The sequence below is a fragment of the Scophthalmus maximus genome, chromosome 1, assembly GCF_022379125.1.
Source record: "Scophthalmus maximus strain ysfricsl-2021 chromosome 1, ASM2237912v1, whole genome shotgun sequence".
Classification (NCBI taxonomy): Eukaryota; Metazoa; Chordata; class Actinopteri; order Pleuronectiformes; family Scophthalmidae; genus Scophthalmus; species Scophthalmus maximus.
Genome location: NC_061515.1, coordinates 18,941,802 through 18,965,866, shown reverse-complemented (window position 1 = coordinate 18,965,866; position 24,065 = coordinate 18,941,802). Strand labels below are relative to the sequence as shown.

The following is a 24,065-nucleotide window of genomic DNA, read 5'->3' as shown; positions in this document are numbered from 1 at the left end:
CCATATGCTGTCATCTTCTGACTTCATTGTGACATCATGATCCTTCCTACAAGATGGCCATAAATGATTTTTGGATCTATATGAGCTTTAAGTCGTGTCTATGATCCGATAGGAGGCAGAGATATTTTGAATAAAATTCATTTTTGATCGATGCAGGACGGAATTTTCTGACTTCATTGTGACTTCTTCATGACGTCACTTATCACATGACAACATATGCTGGGGAATAATTTTCTGAGCAGCTTTAGATTGTGTCACTATTATTGGCTGATACATCTTAAAAATATTGTTTTTTCAGACCATATCCTCAAAAGTGAATCATCTGGAGATACCCTCCCAAGTAATATTTTGTAAGTTTGGCGAAAATCCGTCCGTTGTTGTGTTGTCGCGCAGGGTAAAAAAGCAGACAAGCACTTCAAACTGTACAGAGTTAATAATTGAGCAGACACATTTGAATAAAATCCCTTTTATTTAATAAAGCACAGATCCATTAATTATGTCTTTTAAATATCCATTTTAATCAGTTCATAGAAGACTAAAGTAAACACATGAGAGATGTGTTAAACACTGACTTCAACAACAACAAGATGAAGAACCGGGGTAAGGTTTTGTTTCTTGAAAACGGTATTTCCCTTTCAATGTTTTTGTTCGGATCCCTTTGACTTCCAGATATAGCCTAGCACATCCATCCATCCATCGTTTACTGCTTAATCCACTTAAGGGTCGCAGAGGTGCTGGAGCCAATCCCAGCTGAAATTGGGCCAGAGGCGGGGTACACCCTGGACAGGTCGCCAGCCTATCACAGGGTCACATACAGAGACGGACAACCATTCGGTCTCACATTCACACCTAGGCTCAATTTAGAGTCTTCAATTTACCTAACCCATTTCTGCATGTCTTTGGACTGTGGGAGGAAGCCGGAGAACATGGAGAGAACCCACGCATACACGGGGAGAACATGAAAACTCCACAAAGAAAGGCCCTGGTTGGTTTGAAAGCCTAGCACATAATACTCATAATTTATTTCAATGTATTGGTAAATATGTAAAATAAGCTGCTTTGACACTCATTGACACTCAGTTTTAGACTCATCGCAGTCCTCATTATGGCATTCTCGTCCTTTTACATCCACTCATTCCACCTCTCTGGGTGAATATAAATGAAGATAAAGTGCCACTGGTATTAAAACAGCAGGTCACACCACAGTTACTCACTGCCTCTCAGGGGTGAGGACCACAGCCAGTGTTAAGTGTGAAGGGAAGCTACAAACAGTGTTTACCATTTTAAAAAAAAAATCAGTTTTACACTCCAGCTTTATTACAGTTGTTGTCGTTTTTTAATCATTTTCAAAATCACTTTTCTGATGCTCTACCTCTCAGCAATCTCCTTAAAATAAATAAGTTAAGAGGTAAAGTCTCATACTGACAATTCTGCTTTTGTTAAATCTAGTTTTACTGAGTCCTGGAGTATATGAACACTAATACAATCTGCACATATTATTGCGGTTCTTATGATAAAGGTAGGTAAGCTGCTGATTATCTTTTTTTTTTTACTGGATTCACTTATTATGACCTGCTTTTGGTTCAGCTGGTGACAGTGAAACTGTTGTTATTGTGGAAAGTGTGAGTTTGCATACATGCACGATGAGCAGTCAAAATTTTTGGTAACATGAGTCATGGATGATATTAGAATTCACACATCGCATCTTTTGCTCTCACGGGATGGACAATTGTGTTCAGGTCTCTCTAGTTGTGGGCTAAGCGATACGCATACGCTTTGCAATTATGGAAGCCCATTAATGCCAGAAAAAGAAAAAAAGAAACATGAAACATGTGCATGGAAAAATAAATAAATCATGATTGCAATTAAGAGTAACTCAGGCAAGATTAATAATTCAAAACTAAAAATGATGTAATAGAAAGTATCTCAAAATTCTGACTTCTGAGATAAGTAAACCTAAAGAAAATAAAATCCAAACTGCAACTTACACTTATATGTATTTCCATTTTTATGTATATCTGTATTATAATTAAATGGAAAAACATAGGACAGTCATTAAGTTTATCTTACATTTTTTTAAAGATCGTTTGCACCTCATCATGAAAACTAATGTTAATGTTGTTCTTGCTTACTGTACCTGCTCCAACACCTGAGCCACAGCCCCTCATGAAAAATAATAATACGCTAAATGTAATATTGCCACTAGAGACAAAACTTCAACAATATTCTAATTCATAATTATTTGATATTTTGTCAAAAGGGATGGTAAATAAGAAGTGATTTTGTCTGGGTAAGTATTACTTACTTATAATATTATTATTGAAATCAATTTTATGACTTAACTTTTCTCTTTTTTCTAAGCAAAATGGGCTCCCATACTTACTGTATGTTGCATGGCATACACTAAATTATAAATCAAATGATCAGTAAGTTATTTTCCTATTCATTTTATTCTGTAGACAGCTTTAACATGCTGTCTGTGCAACACTTTATAAACATGCCCTGTGCGTTTTAAATCCGTTGAGCTGCATAATTCAAAATGTCAGAATGCTGGTGATGGACCTGCATGAACAAGGACAGGAATCTCAAAAAAAAATTAATGGGACACGAAAGTGTTGCTCTCACTTTGAGAATAAATCTCCAGATCAGAAATGTTTTCTTTGCAGATTTGCTTTTTTTTTTATCTCTGTGTGGGATTGTTTTATAAAACCCTCATCATTCATCAAATACCCATTTCAACATGCGGAGTTGTGCAGGTTTAGACATTTGATATTTGACATTTATTGCACACTGTTGTGTCCCAAACCTTCATCTCTGTAGAAATGTTCAACAACAATTTACTCTGGACTTTAAGCAGCACACCATTAACCACTTGAATTGCAACAAATTTCCACTTTCCATCGACAACTTGAATTTACCCTCTCCCCTGTCAATCACGTGAATCGTCTGCATCTGTAAAAACCTTCCGGCGCAAAAATATTGTCTGGCATTTTTAACGTTGAACAGTCTGTATTTGCCATCATCAGATATATAATTCTCATGACTTAAATGCATTTTTAAAGACGATGATCTTTATCCATTTCCCTCCTCTGTTCTGTCGGGCCTCTCACCTCAAGCACATGATAATTCGGCTGCAGTGTGAGTCACGAGTGGCGGTTTGGTGTGCGGTCGATGTTTCACAAGCGATGAACAGTGTTTGTGAGTTTTGGAGTTTGAGTGACCTCGTCGAGTCCTGCGTAGTCCCCATGACTACATGTGCTGTAACGCCTCCTGGGCCTGTTCTGTGTACACGTCATCCTTCCCCGCCCACGAGCCGAAGCTGCCGTCAAACTGCGCACTCCGCTGCGAAGTCCGCTGTTTGTCACGCGAGAAGAAACTAAACCTGCGACGAGACAGTTTAGAGGAGACAGAGGCGATATTTTAAATAGACAGGTCAATGGCAGTGGCTAACAGAAACATGTATCTAGCTTTCGTAGTGACTTTCAGTTATAGGTAAAGCAGTGTTAGAGTTCTGGCGACCTACCACTATGGATAGAACTTTTAACACAGATTCCACAGTTTAGGGGTTTAAAAGCAACTGGACAGATTTATAAGGTCAAATAAAATCATCATTATGTTTTGTGGACAATCATTTGTGATCACTGACTGCCTGAGGTCTTGGACACACGGACATCCTCAGAATCCTTGTATTTTCTCTGGCGACTGCAGCCACTTTCAGCTCTTGTTTGTGTTCTCTCCGTCTTTTGTCTGGTTTTTCCCAAGTGGACAGAGAGCAGCTGACTGACTGACATGGTCTACCGCACAGGTCTGTCAACACTGACATAAACTAACTGAAGTTGAAGCTGAGACTTGGCTCTCATATCCATTAGTTTACTTCAAATTGAATGCTGAAGCTCAGACCCAGAATAACAGAAAATTTGTGTTGTTGGTTGTGTGTCTGTCTCTTGCATCTAAATCCGTATTTCCCATAATCCCTATCAAGTCATCTGTTGCAATGAGGAGGAATCCCTGACTTTTGTCATTATCTTCAGTGGGACCTGAAGATAATGACCTAATGATGCCAAACATCTGTGGCCTTTCCAGGGTTGCACACAAACTTGCAGGAGACACAACCAAGGACAGAAACAGAACACAATTTTTTTCTCAAGTAACAGTTTTGGTCTAAGGTCTATTAATGACTCATAATGACCTGCAGTTCCTAAGTTTTGCTCTCACATCTGTTATATCTGACTGCACTATGAAGACACAGTATTACCCCATAGCTATCTAGCTCTCTTGGTTGGCAGCTCGCTTATTTTGTGACACATGAGCTGTAGCTGAATAAGCTAATTTGGAGAACATGATACCTCCCTGCGACACAGCCAAGGCATTATGGTGCGCTCCATTCAAACTGTGAAGTCAGAATTTCCGAGTTCCCACGAGGAAATTGCAAAATGGACTCCTCCATCTTTTCATATTGTCTTTCTATATCTTTTTTTTTTATACAGATATGTTACCTGAAAACCGCATTTTTGTTGGAATGCTGATTTTAATTGTCTGTGACTGGTATATTTGCTTTCGTGAAAGCACTTTGTTAAGTTACTTCTGAAAGGTGCTATATAAATACAATTTTTATCAAATTCTTATTATAAAGAACTGGGGGTACGGTCGAATTGTCAAATTGATTTGGGAATTTTCCTATATCCTGACCTGACCCGGAAGTATTTGATCAACAGCCATGATAAGAGCTGTTCAGATTCTCTAAATGTTTAGGAAAGGTGATTCAATGCTTCCTTACCTATCTCCTTTAGCATAAGGTACACTGGAATTTCCGAAGCGAAAGAACAGGAGAAATAGACGCCCCCACAATTCATTGCGGCAGCGATATTTAACGTGACGTGACACGCACAAACTTAAATTAAGTAGAAGTAGAAGAAGAAGAAGGGTATAAATATGACCCAGAATTGACGTACATCATCATGTAAGTTACTGTTACATATGAATCATTTACATCTGATGTCACACAGTGGTAATACACACTGAAAAATGATGGATGGAGCCACTGCGTTTTTTGTAGTTCATCTTCGTAAATTTGCAGTTTCACCACGACAGACGCACGACGATAACATCCACCGTCGCATAATGACGTAGTATAGTGAAAGTAGATTTGTATTCTTTGAGCACAGGCAGTCAACTCAGGTGTGACGTCGTCCCCGGGGTAAATGGAGCGCAACTCATTTCTACTTTTTTATTTCCTTTAAAAACTGAACTTGATACAGCCCTGAGGTGAACGTTTATTTATATCACTAGCTCACTTACTTACTATTACAGTAAATGTAGCACATAGTCAAATAAATTTATGTCTTGATTAGTTTTTTCTAAATTTAGAGACAGTTTAAGTGCTGGGATTTAAAAGTTCACCACAGTAAGATTAACTACAATCAAGATTAAAATGCATTAGCTGTTTGGCTAAATCATCAAGAAAACCAACAAAACTTAGTTATCTGTTCTCTATACAGCAAAAGGCGTATTTGCCTCCCATTGTTCACACAAGTTAGATAACATGCATTTTTCCCCCCACTCAAGCTAAAAAGCTGCGGGTCATGGTGCATCAACTTGAGTAACAGACACAACAGGAAACAAAGAGAGACTGGAGAGAAATTTGGAACCAGCTGAAGGTTTTTGTTGTTCTGTATGCAGTCAGACACTGAGCTGAACACAAATATAGGCACGGTCAATGCATCTGGTGCTTGATCAGTGTTTTTCACAAGCAGCCATCTGAATAATGCTGGGTAAAGGTATGCTACACTTTCTGTCTAATTACACCCAAAGAGTGCACAGAGAGGTTGTTATTTGTGCACTTACTGTATGTGGACAATACATGTATTGAGTGCAAAATATAATTATGGTGGCATCTCATACTCACACATTGAGCCACATGGAGTACGTTAAGCTAATGGACCATGGGGTAAGGAATGTTCTCATAAGTTTTTTTTTGTTTTACAATAATTATGATAATGTCTCAAAATGAATGTAATAATAGTTTTTTTCTACACAGAGCACCTTAGTGGTGGCAAAAGTTAAGTCCCGCAATAGTTAACAAAAAGTTTCTGTTTTTTAAATTAAGTGGGTAGTTCAGTGATTTTGAACAGCTGATTTGCAGAGTGATACTCTGCCAGCGAGTGTTGGCAACTTAGGTGCAACTTAAACGGCTTTTCAGTGGTCCCCTCTGCAACAGTGGGACTAAGACTTTTGCTACTACCGCTTCTACTCCAAACTCTGTTAAATGACATCGCTGATCACCATCTCCATAAGGTAACATATTAACTATGCCATACCATATTTACTTACCATAAGTAACTCATACAACCCCACTTCCACACTGAACTATCCCTTTAAAGGCATTAGATAAAAAATGCTACAGATTTTTGAATTGAATTTGAACTCTGACCTTGGCCTGTGTGATTCTTTTGTGGTTCTGTTGTTGCTGTCCAGTACAAGCACTTTAATAACCAATGCAAAAGAGCTAAATAGAACTTTAGTTTGTAAATTCCACGGAATTACTTTGTCAGTTTAAAGCTCAGTCGCATACGTGAACAGGCGGTTACTGGTGTCAGTGAAGGACAAGACAAGACGACTACATGTTAATTCTGACTGGCTGATGTCAATGATCCACAATCATCCTGGTGGACGATGATAATACGACAGCCCCACAATCAGCCAATCAGAATGCTGCAAAAGGTGGAAAGGAGGGCTCAGAAAGCCAGCGAATGCAAAGGGGGCGAGGCTGTTAGCAGAGGAAACGACAGACTCTGAAGCCAACGAAATATAAAGTCATACAAGCGATATGAGACGTCTGATTGGCTGTAAAGTGGGGTCATCTGGGATCAAACCAGCCGCCACCATCGGCATAATGGCTGTGAAGATCCTGTTGCACAGATGTAAAGACACACACACAAACACACAACCAGAAAGAGATACACAGAGAGGAGGGGGGGAGGGGGGGCACAGGGGGAGACAGGGACCACATCAACCTTTGACCTCATGTAAAGTTCCCAACCAAAATCAAACCAAAATTCATTTTAGTGAGGATTAAATGGCAGCAGGCACATGAAAAGAAAAAAAACTCTTTCTTCACAAGCAACATGTTAATTTATATCATGTGTTGTACCTGAGCCATGAGCCAATACACCAAACTCATCACCATGCACAGAGGGTGGAGGCTGTGACTGACAGAGCTGAAAGAAAAAGTCAAGCAAGGTGTCCTTCGCCCACACAGCGGTAAAACTAACTACGTACAGTAACCTGTTGTGAGATACGTGTGCTTAACTTAGTATTTCCATTTTATACTACTTCATACTTTTATTACTCTACATATCAGAGGGAGATGTTGTACTTCCAACTCTACTACATTAGTGGTATTTTTCTCAGCTGCTGTGTTATCTCTGGCTTGTTTTTACAGGTCGGACAAACGCAGGATGGGGCTCTCTGCATGAGCTCTTTCCACTTGAAATGGCTGAAAGTGGCTTTGCAGCTGAAACGTGGTCACACTCTACACTTGGTGCTAACGAGTGATGACATTTAGTTGTGCCGCTTTCACCACTGAACCTTGAATGAAGTTATTCTGTATAACGTTCACCGCAGCAATCTCTCAGAAGGTAGAATTACATGTACTGTCTGAATTAAAATGTTCTCAAAGCTGATGTTAGCAGCCTGAAATAGAGCCAGATGTTTGGTGCAGCTGGTGAAGATTTCCTTTGCATGTTTCTTGAAGAATAACATGTTAATGTTTGGGCACTCACAGACAGAGGCTGTTTTCAGACAAGAACTAAAAGAAATGTCCGGAAAATTGGGTTTGCACATTTTCAGGAGTTTGCCGTTCACATGTGAAGAACGCAGCAGTCAGTAGTTCACAACAGCAGGAACGTTTCTGGAGCATTGAGGCGAGGGGTGGTGCCTGGGTAGAGCACACACTCGCTCGCCGTGAATCCTCCAGATTTTCCTGCTGTGCGCTCACTCTGACATTTTCTGGAAATGTTACTATGTTGATGGCAGGAAAAGTTCTGAAAAAGGATAGAGCAACGTGGGTTCTCACATACAGCCCCTCTGGAAAAGTTCAGGAGAATGTCCCAACTTCAGTGCATGTCAGAAAGCAGCTAAAGTGATCAGCCTCGACTCTGCACATGCAGAGCAATCTTTTGACTTTCATACTCAATTCCTTCCCAAAGTTCAGGTAGGGAGTGTGTGTTTTTAGCAAGTGGGTGTTTTCACGAGCTATGTTCATGTAGCTGAGTGAGTGAGTGAGTGAGTGAGTGAGTGAGTGAGGCTTGTGGGCACAACGTACAGGCGTTTGATTCCGGACTCTGGCTGGGCAGACGATCGGGAGCGAGTCCTCAGTTCAGGCGAGGGAGACGGAGAGGGAGTAACAGTTTCATTCTCCGTCTCATCACTACAAAGACACAGCATCACAATCATCATTAACATGTTTTTTTTGGCATAGAACAATAAAGTTGTGGGCTATGACAATTATAATCGAGAATGCTCCGACGTAGTTATCAAGCAACTTACTTTGGCTTACAAAAGAAACCAGATTTAGTGATATTTTCATTTTGATCAACATCGATAATAATCAATTAATAAAGCAACCAACATGTTCAATAGACCTCAAAGGCACACAGGGTAACATACGTAACTTGTTAATTTACGAGAGAACTCTAATTTATATGTTTCTTAAGTCTAAACTTTCTTAAAGTTTATTTTGAACATTTTCCTTGCTCCACCACCATTAAATGTCTGAAACTGGAAATATTAGAAAACAGGAGTTGGAAAAGACAAAAAAAATATGAATCACACAAACAAGTATCCTATAGGTTGTTTTTTCATGAAGCGCAAAAGGTATCAAGTATTGTAGATAGTGACACTCAAGATAGAAATCATATTATTAAAAAAAATTGGAATTTTTTTAATACAGTATGACATCGTTCAGGATGAAGTTATCAATTAATTAAAATGTAAGATCTTGTTTTGGAGGTAGATTATTCAATTCCATGCAAAATATAACAAAAGATATGAAGACTAATTTCAAAAGACTCCACTGCCGACATTGTGTTACGATGAGAGATTATTTCTCCGGGCTGAAATCCTAGTGCCTGTGAGTACTGTACCTTCTGTAGTAGGTCAGCTCCTCCTGCAGCAGGAAGACTTTGGATTTTAGCTCGTTCCTCTCGTGGAGGACGTCCCTCAGTTCCTGTAGCGTAAACCGGGGCCGGTTGGGGTCCTGTGGGTCCAGCCCCCCCATCTCCTCCTCGCACAACGCTTCCTGTTCAGAGAGAAATGCATCATACAGAGGAAACAAAACCCTAGCAAGTGAAGGGAGGAAGGAGGGCAGGAAGGAAGGAAGCAAGGATACCTTGGTAAAATATTGGAACACAGCAGGCATGTCCTCATCGCACATCGCCTCCTGGTGGCAAACGTTGAACTCTAAGTCAGACATCCAGCCTTGTTCCAAAACATGTCTTTAGTTGGCCCTTTCCCCCAGCCTTTGAACTAAAACCAACTGTTGTTGTTTTTTTAACTCAGTACACCTGAGACATTCACTGTCTATCAAACTAACACCTGAAACATCTTAACACCACATGCAGCTGAAGTCACTCATGCACTAATCGGAAAAAAAAACATACAAAACAACCAGACTATTATTCTTATTAATATGTACTCTGTACACAAAGTCCAACTGAATTCAAAATCAGTCGTCCCTTTTGGAGCCGAAAATCTTGTCAGTGAAGAAGGAAACAAAATGTCTTTGAGGAAATACCAGAAATGCTCCTTTTCCTCTCAGCTGCAGCAGCTTCAGGGGATTGTTGGAGTCTGTGTTGGATTCACAGCAGGCTCGGAGCCCTGAAGGCTTGAAAACCTGTTGGAGGTTTGTGCTAGGCAGAGACTACAACCAGAGCATGTCTGTTTGCACGATCCCTCCCTGCAACAGCCAAAAGCTTGTGTCTGGTCAACTGCAACTTGACACAAGCTTCAATACTATGGCGCAATTATTGTGCCACATAAGTGAACGCGCAGTCAGACTCTTCTGAGCACACAGTGGGACTCTTGAGCAGAAGATATTAATCTGACCAAAGAAAAATTGTCCTGTGCGCTCTGAACGCTACACACTACATGCTCGCTCAATCTCTGATCTTTGTGCTCACAAGCACCCGCAACGCTCGCGCAGTGTCTCTGCGTTCTCGACATCTAGTGTGCGCTCGCAACTCTGCCTGGACGCTCACTCGAGGTGGCACAGCCTCATTAAAAATGCTGGGTGGGGACTGCTTCAAGCCTGGATGTAAACAGCCAATCAGAATTGCTGCCTAGCACCAGTCTGTGCTAGGCAGCAGCTTTTGTTTTGGGTGCATTTGTAATGAGGCTCTGCCACCTCGAGCGAGCGTCCAGGCAGAGTTGCGAGCGCACATGAGATGTCGAGACCGCAGAGACACTGTGCGCAAGCGTGCGGGTGCTTGTGAGCACACAGACCAGAGATTGAGCGAGTGTGTAGGCAGAGTTGAGTGTGCACAGGACAATTTTTTCTTTGGTCAGATTAATATTTTCTGATCGAGAGTCCCACTGTGTGCTCAGAAGAGTCTGACTGCGCGCTCACTAATGTGGCACAATAATTGCGCGATACAATACGGCTGAAAGAGAACTGTAGAGCAGTAAAATAAGGCAGATACCTGAAATTATAGAGAGGAACACCAGAGTCTAACTGAGTGGATCTTTGGATGCTTGTTCAGAAACAAGATGTGTGTTTGTGTCTGTCAGTGAGATAAGGATGTGATTTTAGCTGAACCTGATGTAGGATGTTGTTAAGACTCTGTTGCTCTTGTGTTGTGTAGCAGCTGTTGTCTGGCTCAATGACACAACGCTGACATTACCACTTTAAAAATGTAAACAAGTTCTCTGGTATTTTTTTTCCCCTCAAGGGAGAACACAGGACAAATGATTGAGATCAGATCTGCTGCAGCAGACGAGAGAAAGCTGTTTCTTTTCAGTTGGACTTTAAATCACCATTCTTATTGTCCGTGTTTCAGGCTTAATGCATGAGGGAAAACCTCAAGTGCTGTTAGAGGCCGAGCTGCCTGACTGATCTATATTTAGAAGGGTAATCGGTGCAGGCGTCCAGAGAGACTGACCCAGTTGGCTGAGGAGCAAAAATAAAAAAAGGCCACAGTCACACTCTGTTAGCCCACAAACACCCATGCACTTCTCGTGGGTCAGACACATGTTAGTCTACCAGTTTTTTTCCCCCTCTGTAATCTATAAGGTTGCAGTTTTTTTCAGGGAGCAGTGCAGGTCTTGAGTGACATTCAGGACAATCACATGAGCTCTGGTTTGCTAACTGGCACTACTGCATTACCCAAAGCAACACAGCCTCGTCCTCTGCCTCGTCGCACACGTCCGCGTGTCCCTCTGGGCCGAGGGAACCCGGCAGGGGCCGCGGGGCGGGGTCAACCCCACCAGACATCAGCTCAGAGAGGTCATGTCTGTGTGACCAGCCCCCAGCCACCACCACTGTAGCGTTAGCTTTGCCACGCTGGAGTGAAAGAGTATGGAGTATATTATCTGTTTATTGAGCCTTTCGGTAAGAGTGCGTGTGCTTATCATGATGTTGAGGGAAAAAAGATGTTTAGCGGTTTTGTTCATCCATTCACCTACAAGCTTTAAGTGGGAAATTATTGGTTATCATATTGGTTAACCTCTTTTAAATATACAGCCACACGTGACATTCCCATTAATGTGACTGGCCTATGACACTGCATTTATAATTACATACTTATTTCTTAAAGGATTAGATCTACCTTTTGGGAAAATAACACTCGAGAAGAACTTTTAAAGGGGCAGTTATAGGAGGTAAGTTTGGTGCATAACTAATTTTGTAGTTGTATAAAAGAGTCACACATGTGTATCAGTAAATTTGTAGTTGAAGAAAATAGTCACACGTGTAACAGTAAATTTGTAGTCACAGAGAAAAATGCTTTAGGAGTTGAAAAAAAGATTTTTCCCCAACTCCGACAAACACAAAACTACAGTAACACCTTTTCAAATACTTAATCAAAGGTGCACAAATCCTATTGTATGAGTCACAAATTATGAAAGTCATACGCTGATAATTTTTTTGGAGTAAAAATTGTGCAAAACACAGCAGAACTGATTTGTGCACTTGTAGCATAAGGGGGCGGGCGCTGGGCGCAGCACAGATCCATTTTGACCAATCAAAGGAGCTCGTTTGTGAAGGGTCCAGCGGGCATAACCTCATTGGTTAATTTTGCCGCCTGGCATGCGCACAGAGAAAAAAAAACTCCCTCAAGTCCATGCTCAAGTCGCACGGTCTGATGGTAGAGGAGCTGGCACCCTTGGCATAGGCTGTATAGGCAAATGCTAATGGAATTGTCATCCAGGAGATGCGCTGCAAACATAACGTTTATGTCATGGCTCTGTGTATGTGTGTGTGTGTGTGTGTGTGTGTCAGTGGGCAGGCAGGTGTCAAGCAGGTGTACTTATTGACTTTGAAAAATGTCCAAGAAAAAAAAATATATTTGTGAGAAAAAATTCTACAAGTGTGCAACTCTCATTTTACTGTTTAGCAGATGTGCAAATTTTGTCCGTGACTTCACATAATTTGACACAGGTGTGTGAATGTGTTTTGCACCATATTTACTTTAAAGAATGTAGCAAAAATGTCAGCATATGACTTTCATAATTTGTGACTCATAGAATAGGATTTGATCAAGTATTTGAGAAGGTGCAACTGTAGTTTTGTGTTTGTGGGAGAGGGTAAGTTTGCAACTCCTAAAGCATTTTTCTCTGTGAATATAAATTTACTGATACATGTGTGACTCTTTTATACAACAACAAATTAGTTATGCAACAAATTTACCTCCATACAGTAAGCAATTCTAAAGCAATACAAGTTCTGTAAAAGTCAGCAAATATTTCCTCACCGTCCGTTAGCTGTCGCTTTTGTGTGCTCCCCTCTGAAAATCCAGGGTTTCGGCTCAGCACTGACTCGGTACATCAAAAACTAAAAAATGGTGCGGACCACACCTCACAAAACTGCGAGTGTAGTTTGTAAACTTCACGTGTCAACACCTTGAGAGACATGCTAGCTGGTGGCGCTGCAACTGCATGATTTTGGCTTAGTGGTCAGTGCGTCGGACTCTCATACCAGAGGTCACTGGTTCACGGCCCTAACCACAGCACTAAAATCACCACCACAACAAAGACAGAAACAAGCTCTCTTCAAAATTGCTTACTGCCCCTTTAAGTCCCTTTAAGACAGTTTTTGCACAATGAAAGAATCTTTTGTATCTGATATTTCTTTCCAGGGTTTCTTGCACAGGTCAAAAGTGTGAGCCACTCATTTCAGTGGTTTTCTGTGCTGTGTTACCTCTGCAGGTGAGGGGGGCTGAGGCGCGGCTTCGTCAGGATTCCGGGCAGGCAGCTCTCCTTGGAGTCGCTCTCTTAAGCGCGCGACTTCCTGCCGCAGCGCGCCGACTTCCTGGCCTCGTGCCTGAGCACTGGCCTCCAGCTCCACCTTCTGCTCGATGAGCGCCTTCCCCTGAGACTCCACCACGGAGATTTTGTGACGCAGGTCATGGTTGATCTTCATCAGGCGAGACTGCTGCTGCTGGAGCTGCCGAGACACGCAGGCAGACAAAAACGATGAGGACGAGGCAGCGAGACATGGTGCAAACAAAAACCACCAGGGGGGCCCCCAACAGAGATTGATTTATTATCTAAATGTAATATGTCAATGGCAATCATACAATTCAATCCAATCTTATGTTAATTGGCTGACAAGCTAATTCTGGTTTAATCAATTCCAACTGCCTCTGTCAGAGGTCACGTTTATCCCCATGCATGCGCAATGTAACGATAGGCACGACACAACCACAGTCAGTCAGTCAGTCCATGGTATATGTCGTTGTTTGTCATTTTGAACTTGTTGCAGTTTTTCAAACCAAAGGCAATTAAAATGGTTTACTTGTTTACAATAATTGCATTGTTTGCCACTCAGTACTGTATCACTTTGAATATTGAAGTGCAAATGAATACTAGACCACTATTGTGAGTTGGTTACTTTTAAGATTAAAAACCATAGAAGCATGAAGGCTGACTTTGGTATAATGTAAGCAACAAAGCTACAAATAATAAAGTTGATAAGTGCTGTGTTAGATTTACAAAAGGTGTGCAAATGATCAAGCATTGACAATAGTATTGGTGGAGGTGGAAATGGCCCCCAAATCAAATTCTCCTTATGGCCCCATATAGGCTGGGGCTGGCTCAGAGTCCTGGTACAGCTGTTAGGCCAAATAAAATTCATCTGTTTTTAAAGCTAAAGTCCTTTTTCACAACAGACATTTTGATTTGTGACAGCAGGAGAGTTTAGCCTGGGTCCAGATCTCTGAACTGCCAACCACCTCACAGATTTGTTCAGATTTGAATCGGTCTGCAGCTGTGCCCTTTGACGGCTGTTTCGGTTGGCTGGGAAACATCAGCGCAACCAGAGCAACGGTACAGGCATTAAAAACAATGACACAAAGATGGTGACAAGTGTGGATTAGTGTGATGCAGTCAGAGGTGGAGAGTAACGAGGAACCTTTTCTCAAGTACTGTACTTAAAGTACAGTTTTTGAGTATTTGTACTTTACTTGAGTATTGTTTCTTTTTGGAAACTTTTTACTTTGACTCCACTACATTTGAAAGTTACTCGTTACATTTGCGTTGAAGTCAGCGGAAGATTTTTTTTCTTCACAAAATGCAAAACTGCATAAATTGTGTTCATGCAGTTCTGCATATATCTTGTTTGTTTAGGTGGTGTTACTGTATCTCTATCTTGCGCATGCGCTTCTCAGACTGGGCAGCTGGTCGGTAGAGACATTTTAGCTAGCCAGGGGCAGACTGGCCATCTCTGTGATCTGGAGAATCACAGAACGGGCGGCAGTCAGGAAACCTCGGCCAAGCACGGATGAATGTTTTTTTTTCTTTCTTCAATTTAAAATATAACCTCATCATGTAAGACAGTTGCCAGGGCGACAGAGGGTGACAGCTCAAATGCAAACGTTTGGTGTTTACTCGCAAAGTAAACAAAGAAGAAGAAAAAACAGCATACCAGAGAATAGACAGTGGCAACGAGCACACAAGTGTGTAACAGACAGATTTCTTGCAAGATCAGTAAAATGTCTCCATCAGTGAAGAGTATGTTTACATTATATTACACTCAGTACATTCAGAGTAGACTCTCTGCTGCCCTTATAAATAAAATGTATGTCTGAAAAATATCTTAATTTCTTTGAGGATCAGAAAACATATGTATGATAGGGGTAATTAAATGAAAATCATAATACAGACAGAATTATAGTCTTAGAAAGATGAGGAAAAATCATCTGATACATTGCAATATCCTCAAGAAAAAATCTCTTCCAGGAACTACAGTACACAATTGTTTACAAGAGCATAAAGTTCTTCATAGATCTAGCTTCTTAAATTGCTGTCAAACTTCACAAGTTTGATGGATTTAACTATGAAATGTACAAAATTTTCTTGCGGGGGAGTGTGCCCCGGGCCCTCTAGAGGGTCTGTTATCTACCACCATATAAAGATAGATTAAGCATTGTTATACCACTGTTGTGGGCCCTTGCATTTTCAAGGCCCCTATTGTTGTGTGCTGGTCTGGGTCAGAATCCAGGGTTGTTTTTCAGTCCCAGTCCACCCCTGTAGCTATCTAATGAGACAACGTCATCAGCAGGTGGTCGTAGGTTCGCTATGCCATTATGTAAGTTAAGTTATGGCTACGGCAGCCGTTGCAGACGACACTTTCCCACCAAATTATCCATGGCTGTACCTTAGTTCTATGTTTCAAAGGATGATTCTTACCGTTTTAAATGTAGTTGTGTTAACCACGCACCAACTACATCACGGCCTTTGACTCAGCAACTTTTACTTTTTTTGGAGTAACATTTGACCAGGAGTATCTATACTTTTACTCAAGCAAAGAAGTTGTGTACTTTGTCCACCACTGGATGCAGGAGGTTCTGAAGAAGTTTACAGTACAATATGTACCCTCTCATCTTCTTTTTGCCCATGACGACCACAGCGTCTGTTAACAACTAAAAGTGCTGCTGGCAGGATGAAAGGCTGATGGAAATTATGAATTATGGATGACTTTGCATTATCTGACTAAGTAAAATTACAGGCATAATCAATAATATTCCATGTGGTTACATCAAAATTAGCACTAAAAGAATCAATGTCAGCTCTTTGTTAATGTTTACACCCTTGGTAATGAGCTGCTATCAATGTAAAACAATAAAAGAAGCAAATTTGTCGTCTTACTGCCTCTATGTCCTCGTTTTTCAGCGTGAGCTCGCGGTCCTTGGCTCGAATCTCGTCTCTCTGCTTGTCCACCACTTCTTTAAGCTTCTTCATCACCTGCCTCTCTCGCTCTGTCATACCTGGAAGCCAAAGAGAGGAGATGACAACTTCAAATCAGAAAGTTTCCCTTATTTTTAATTTGTCTTTACTGAAAGAGTAGGTGTGTGTGTGTATGTGCGTGCGTGTGACTAGCAGGTGTACTTGCACACTGAGGCTGTTCTTTCCACAGCGTGTCAGGGTGACTGTGGGCTCTGTGTGAAACCACGAGAGACTGGCTCAAAGTCAGACACGGATAAGGCTTCCTTTGTGTGTGTGTGTGTGTGTGTGTGTGTGTGTGTGTGTGTGTGTGTGTGTGCGTGCGTGTGTGTGTGTGTGTGCTTGCATGCGTGAAATGGATCGGAATGGGAATGTGAGACATAGCCAGTGTCTCTAGTCAGGTTTCCATCAAAATGTAGAAAAATAAAATATGAATGAATGCGTGTTTCCATCCACGGCTGTTCTCGAGTATCAGGAATCATCGATACAAACAGCTGTGTCAATGAGATGATGTGATTAAAAGAGCTCTAAGACCATCAATTGCTTTTGTGAAGTGAATGGACTTGATAGATGATGAAGAGGAGAAGGATAAACTCTTTAGACAGTTTGATGTGTAGTTTAATTCAGTATGTTAAAATAGGAATTACAGATGTATGAAAAGGAGGTTTCCTGACTGAGACGATACTTTCTCTGTGTTTGTGCCATCTGTTAGTTTTGAAGTCTTAAACTGGGCATACACTGTTGTTAAACTCCAACTCACACTCTCAGAGTAAATCGTCTGCGATGTGAAGCCAAAGCTCAGTTGCTCACACTGTACGGTCCGACCATCAGCCACGACCTCACTGCTCACACTGTGCGTGTGAAATGACCGTCGGCTCCTTTGGAAAGCTCCTCTGAGGCAGAGAAGTTTGTGTTTACCATAGAAAAGAACACTGACACGACTAAAACGTGGGTAATCTGTATGCCGAAACCTTAAAAAAGAGGCAAAAAAAGAGCCGCCGCCGTATAAGGATGCACACACTATATGTCCAATAAACATTATAATTTATGATATTACCAACAATAACCATTCAGCAGCGAAGGGATCCTCCACCCGTAGTAATATGCTCCAACACACTGACTATTTATTATATTTAATATATTATGTATTTATTTTACTCAAAGTCAAATTGACCATGTTCGCCACTTCACACAGGCGCAGTCAGGAAAAAAAGCGCTGAGTTTGAGGAATGGACTCGTGGCTCCGCTTCAAACTGTGCAATAGACTGAAGTCGGCCGACCCAAATTTCTGACATGCCCAAAGTATAAAATTGAGTGATATTTAAAACACAAGATTCATGAACTTCACCGTTTATTTTCTGAGTTTCCTTTTCATTTCACTGTACTTTTCCACCTCTGCAAAAGTTTTCATGATACCTGGACTTTTTTTGTTTAAGTTCTCTTTCTTTTTTGATGAATACTTTTCTTTTACTACTTTAAGGTAGAATAATGTAACTTCTGCATTAAAATGTCCAAAACCAACTCGGTCTGCGTTATATGTGTTTTTGAGTTGTGCTCGGACATTATCCCATTTGTTTCCACTCATTTTCAAACCTGGAGAATGTTAATCACGGTGCCGTTCATTCGGTCACCTTTCAGTGGCATCATATACACTGTGCACGTGTCAGTGTTTTGTTTGTCAAAACTGACTTTTTCACATTTTTACGATACACTTTTTAAGATCTTGGTGTAACTATATATTTTAACTGCATGAAGGATTTAAGTCATGGGACGTCTGGATTTGAACAAGCTGAGCAAACATTAGCAGCAAGTAACACACCCACGATTGTGTCGCCTCCCACAAGAACAACATCCTTGTGGGAGTTCGCGGACGACACCGCAGTGATAGGATGCATCACTGGTGGGGACGAAGCGGCCTACAGGAGGGAGGTGGCCAGTCTGGTGTTATGGTGTGAGGACAACAACCTCATCCTCAACACGGACAAGACGAGGAGATGATAGTGGACTTGAGGAACAAGAGGAGACCTCATCGGCCACTTTGAATCCAGGAGCTTGAATTAGCGAGGGTGAGCAGCTTTAAATACCTGGGCGTCCACATCAGTGAGGACCTCACTTGGACACTTAACACCACACAGCTGGTTAAGAGGGCCCAACAGCGGCTGTATTTTCTGACGAGGCTGAGGAAGTTTGGCATGTCACCAAAGATCCTCGGCAACTTCTACAGCTGCATTGTTGAGAGCATCTTGACCAGCTGCATTACCGTCTGGTACTGCAGCACTACTGCTATGGACCGCAAACGCCAGCAGAGAGTGGTGAAGACTGCAGGGAGGATCACCAGGACTCCACTGCCCTCTTTGCAGAGCATCTACCACCGCAGGGTCCACAGGACACCCGCCTCCATTCTCAAAGACCCCACCCATCCCCAGCACGGACTGTTCACACTTATATCCTCAGGCCGGAGGTACAGAAGGGTTAAATGCAGGACCACCAGACTAAAAAACTCTTTCTTTCCTACTACCATCAGACTCCTAAACAGCGGATAGGAGTTTATAATCATGGTCTACCTCATATAATTGTACTTGACTGTTTACATTCGTTCAATTTGCACATCCATAACTTGCACTGTTTATATTTGCACCTTCTATTATTATTATTATTGCTTTATTTTTCACATGCTGTCTTTTATAATTGTTTTATTTTGTATATTTGTAGTTTTATAAGTATATTTGTAGTATATATTGTAGATTTTACATTGTCTGGCATTCTGTGGACAGCAAATGAAGAATTTCATTGTACAGGAAAACATGTTTCCTTACTGTGCATATAACAATAAACTTGAATTGAATTGAATTGAAGTTGGCTCCAAAGTTGGCCCCTCAGAGAAGTCCTGTGTCCGGTGAGAAGCGTCAGAGAAACACTGTGAAGCTACTCTATTCACTGGATTTGATCAGCAGCTCTGATTGTTTTGAATTCAGCTCCTGGACCATGAACACTTAGGGAATCTTAACCAGGAGAAGCTGACCGCGATGAAGACAACAACTCCCATGATGCCACACTGCTTCACTGAGCCCCTTAACTCTGCCTTTTGTTATGGTTTTGACTGTGACACCCCAAGTGACAGAAAATGACATTTTGTTTGTTTTGAGGATGATTTTAATATTTTGTAAAATATGTTCATTTGCTTTACTTCAGTTACATTTTCAGATACATTTGTGTTATAATTCATATAAAGATTTGTAGAAGTCACTGATATTGTCCTGTCTTCTCACCAAATAATGATTTACATTTACCAGTTCTTTACATTTTGAGTGCATGAACTGATCTTTCTGGGTGTCCGTGTGTGTGTGTGCGTGTGTGTATTGTGAACACACGTCCTCACCCTCGTGCCTCTGCAGGTCCTCCTCACTCATGGGGTCTTTGTTGGACATGTTGGTGAGCAGGGACTTGTTCTCCTCCTGCAGCTGAGCGATCTGGGAGAGCAGATCCTGAGCTTCTCCTCTCCACACGTCCTCCACCAGCTCCAGCTCCTGTACACAGACAATAAAGCACACGCACAGAGCTGCATTGAACATTATTGTACATAACTGACCCCACCTATTACACATGGACATTTTAAGATGGCCTCATCTTCACAAAAAAATTATCATAACTGCGTTCAGGATGTCACCATCCTCTGACCGCCTGTACGTCTAAGTGCTTTATCCCTGCTTGTGTGTTCTCAGCTCTTCATAGGTCATGATTATAAACTTAATGTGGTTTTAGCCATGTTAGAAAAATGTTAGCAGCATGATGCTACAGCAACGTGGCTCTATTGACAACACTGTCCGTCAGTTTGGTCCAAGCTGAAATATCTCAACATCTATTTTGTTGGATTTCCATTTAATTTTGGAACAGATATTCGTGTACCCCAGAGGATGAATCACAAATACTTTGGTGATCCTCTAACTATTTCTCGAGTCACACCACCAGATTCAAATGTTGTCCTCCTCCCCCCCAAAAGATATACCTCAACAACTACAGTGAGGTTTACCATTCTTTTTTTTCTTTTTTTTATCATCAAACACCTGCAAGAATTGAAGACATTCCCATCAGCCTCAGCTGTACAGTCATACTTTAAATTGGTGAGAAATTATAGGAAAAAGACAAAGTCATAGTAAGGAGAGCAGTTGTCTGACGTCATTTCTCACCAACATTTATTTACACTATGACACATTGGCATCGTTAAAAATATACTGAATTAGCTGTTATAAGTTCCTGTTTGAAGCGGATCCATGGATATACAGACAAGTGTCAGAGCAATACTTTTCACACTGGAGAGAACTTAAAAATGTGACAAATTTCAGGCAAGTGCTGTTAATATAATGTGCCATCCTCTAAAAGTTGAAAAGGTGACACTTTATGATAGAAAACTGAACATACAATGTTTTTTTGTCCAGCTAGTCAGAAATTATTTTTTTTACCTCAGTCTGAGAGAAATTACAACAGGCATTGACTTTGCACTGTGATATGAAAATGCATAGATAAAACATTCAATTGACTAAAAAAAAGACAGGTTCATTGTTAATGAAAGAGATTTGCTGCAGGGTTGTCTATCGGATGCAGCTTCTTTAAGCCAGAGCATGTGCATCCTCCAATAAAACCTTGAATGTTGACTCAATAAATGCATAAATACACAAGAGAAATAAAAGCATAGGAGGAAACGACAACAACTGATTCGACCCAGATTTTGAAAAAAAAACAAAAACACATGGGAATCATGTTGACTCATACTGCCCTCTCAGCTGTCACGGTCTGAAACGTCCACTTTATCCCAGTCATGAGACACAGTTAATGAGTGAACTGGTGAGTGTGTTCATTGTGGCTCAGTCACCGTCACGAGAAACTGACATGAACTTTTTTTGGGAGCAGCGAGCAGACCGGCTCATATAAAACCACCACATTAAAAAAACTGCTACAATTCTGAACCACTTGACATGAGAATTTTAATTTCCAGCTACTGCACCACATGTCAGGAGGAGAAACTGCACAACATACATCTTACAGATGCAGTCAGGATTATACAAAGGAAACACTACTTTCACCAGGGCTTTTGTAGTTCTACTTCTAAAAAACTACTTTATAATTCAAGACTTTTACTTATGTTTGCATTTTATATATGACGTATAGGTATTTTTTCTTACTAGTAATGGAATATTTTTACTTGAGGTAATGGTTATTGGTTCTTTTTATTTTTACAATGGTATTGGTAACTTTACTTATAAACTTTTCCAATGCAGGATTTGTACCTGTAATGGGAGATAATACAGTGTTGCATTTGGGATTTTACTAGTACTCTAATAGAGTTTTTTAATTGGGGTAGTGGTTATTCTTATTCATAATCAAGTAATTTAAGTGGTATTTTTAATATCGATGGAGTATTTTCACAGTGATATTGGTAGCGTTACATTTTTAAAAAAACATTTCCAATGTAGGACTTTGACAGAATTTTTGGTATTTTTACTATTTTAATGTTGTGTTATTGTACTTTAACTTCAGTCACAATCTGAGTACTTACTCCAGCTCTGGTTAAATCACAGTCAGAGAGGAAACTTTGAGGCCCTGATACAGGCCAACGGCTAATTTAAGATCGATCAACAGCATCGATCCGTGACATGTCAAGTCTCCCACACCTTTCTGTGCCTCTTCTCCTTCTCCAGCCGGTCCGTCCTCTCAAGCCGCAGCTTGTCCAGCTCCAGCCGCAGCTCCTCGGTCTCCGGGCCAATGCTGCTGCGGCTCACCATCACCTCCAGGATTTCCAACACGCGCACCACTTTGGGCATGAGCCTGGACAGAGCCTCGCAGCCGTACTGGTCGATGATCCGCTCGAACTCCTGGCCCACCACCGCGGCGATATCGTACACGTCCATCACGGTGAGGTCAGCCACATTCTTCTCCAGGGCCGACCCGGACTCCTCCATGTCGGGATACTTTGGCCCTCCCCGGTTTCCTATTATGTTTCCTTCACCACCGCAAACTTCCTCCCGCTGGAAGGACACTCCTTCTAAGTTACACGGAACCTCTGTGTTTAACTAACAACCTGTGAACTGGTTCACAATGACGCAGGACGACACGCGGCTACTGTTGCTTGTCCATTACTAACGTCTGAGTCCGGGCTTCTGTTTCATTTATTGGGGATAAATATTGCCTGCGTCCCATTGCTTTCCTCCCTGCGCTGCGCCAAATCGTCAACAATAAAGCCGCGCACTTCCTACTACCCCTTTCACAATAAAAAACACTGTATTGATGAATCTGCTGCAGAGCAATTTCTGGGTGATTCAAGATTATTTCAATAGTGACATGAGTTGTACTTTTGGGGGAGGACCGGATAAGCATATTGCTTCTCCTACTCTTTTTCGGACAGATGTTTATTTAGATTGTGAAAGGCTGTCATGTGTGCATATTTCTAATTCTGTGTGTGTGTGTGTGTGTGTGTGTGTGATTGTATATATATATATATATATATATATATATATATATATATATATATATATATACACACACACACATACTCTCTTTTTTATGCTCAAAATAAAATATTAGGTTACATTTCCTCCGTACATAACTGGATTAATTGCAAATTTGTTCCACTTTTAAGACCATGATCTGTTGGTGAAACCCAGATAACTTGAAGAACAAATAACAGGGTTCCTGGATTATGATTTGAGTGGGGATAAGCTTTTGCAGATTTTTGATCATTGTTGATGAATTATTGGAAATCCACTAACCCGTCGGTTACTGCCAGCGTTCTTTTCTGTGCAGTAGTGTGCTGGGGAAGCAGCATTAAGAAGAGGGATGCCTTGATGGACAGGCTAATGAGGAAAGACAGCTATGTGGCCTGGTGCTGATGCTGGACACACCAACAACAGTACACGAGGAGAAGTCCACTAAACACCCCGTTGTCTTGGACAATCCCTTCCAACCGACTGCACAGAACCTTTACCAGGCAGAGAAGTGTGTTCAGTAGCAGACTGCTGCCTCAGTCCGCGGTTTCCTATTATGTTCCTTCGCCACCGCAAACTTCCTCTCGCTGGAAGGACAATCCTTTTAAGTTACACAGAACTTCTGTGTTTAACTAACAACCTGTGAACTGGAGGAAGTCTTTTCTCCACAAGACTCTTAAACGCCTCAACAATGGCAGGGTGATGGTGACTGAACACACACCTCCACTCTGGTACCAGAGTCAGTTAGTTCCTGGCTCTTCACCCCCTTTTTACACACCTTTACTTTTTAAAAATATATTTGATGTGTATATCTTTAGGTTTCTATATTTTTGTTTCGATTTTTTGTTTATAATATATATATATAAGCTGCTGGTTGCCTAATTTCCCCATGGGATCAATAAAGTATCTATCTATCTATATCTATTTATCTATTATCCCCCATTATTTGTGCCTGAGGGATCAGATGTGAGGTTTAGAGGTTGGACTTTTGTACCATAAAAAGATAAAATACTTTTAGTACTATATCTGAGAACAGTTATGAAATACTTTCACTTTACTTTAATATTTATAGTTTGTGTAACATTATACTTCTACTCCATTAAACTTAACATATTGGTAAAGGTTAAACTAGCGGCTCATTTTAAGATAAAT

The 24,065-nt window shown here is 41.1% G+C and overlaps 1 protein-coding gene across 5 annotated transcripts; it reads right to left on the bottom strand.

Moving 5' to 3' along the window:
- Positions 1-1,499: 1,499 nt before the first annotated feature.
- rilpl1 (Rab interacting lysosomal protein-like 1) lies at positions 1,500-22,675 on the bottom strand. Of its 5 annotated transcripts, none has more exons than XM_047333887.1 (8): positions 22,104-22,674; positions 19,814-19,961; positions 16,360-16,478; positions 13,412-13,657; positions 9,389-9,439; positions 9,144-9,298; positions 8,324-8,428; positions 1,500-3,382 (listed from the first exon to the last, which is right to left on the bottom strand). In XM_047333887.1, exons 1-8 carry the CDS (start codon positions 22,389-22,391, stop codon positions 3,250-3,252), a joined length of 1,245 nt encoding a protein of 414 aa, XP_047189843.1. In that variant the 5' UTR covers positions 22,392-22,674; the 3' UTR covers positions 1,500-3,249. The 5 variants fall into 5 exon arrangements, with proteins under 5 accessions (XP_047189843.1, XP_047189838.1, XP_035488704.1 ...); XM_047333882.1 differs by lacking the exon at positions 9,389-9,439 and adding an exon at positions 6,820-6,907; XM_035632811.2 differs by lacking the exon at positions 9,389-9,439 and having other exon boundaries at positions 22,104-22,672.
- Positions 22,676-24,065: the final 1,390 nt, after the last annotated feature.

Excerpts from the sequence above, each read along its gene's own strand:
- rilpl1 (XM_047333887.1), bottom strand. The coding sequence starts at position 22,391 with ATGGAGGAGTCCGGGTCGGCCCTGGAGAAGAATGTGGCTGACCTCACC. Across the intron at positions 19,962-22,103 it reads AGGAGAAGAGGCACAGAAAG|GAGCTGGAGCTGGTGGAGGA; the intron begins GTGTGGGAGACT and ends GTCTGTGTACAG. Across the intron at positions 8,429-9,143 it reads GAGCTGACCTACTACAGAAG|TGATGAGACGGAGAATGAAA; the intron begins GTACAGTACTCA and ends GTGTCTTTGTAG.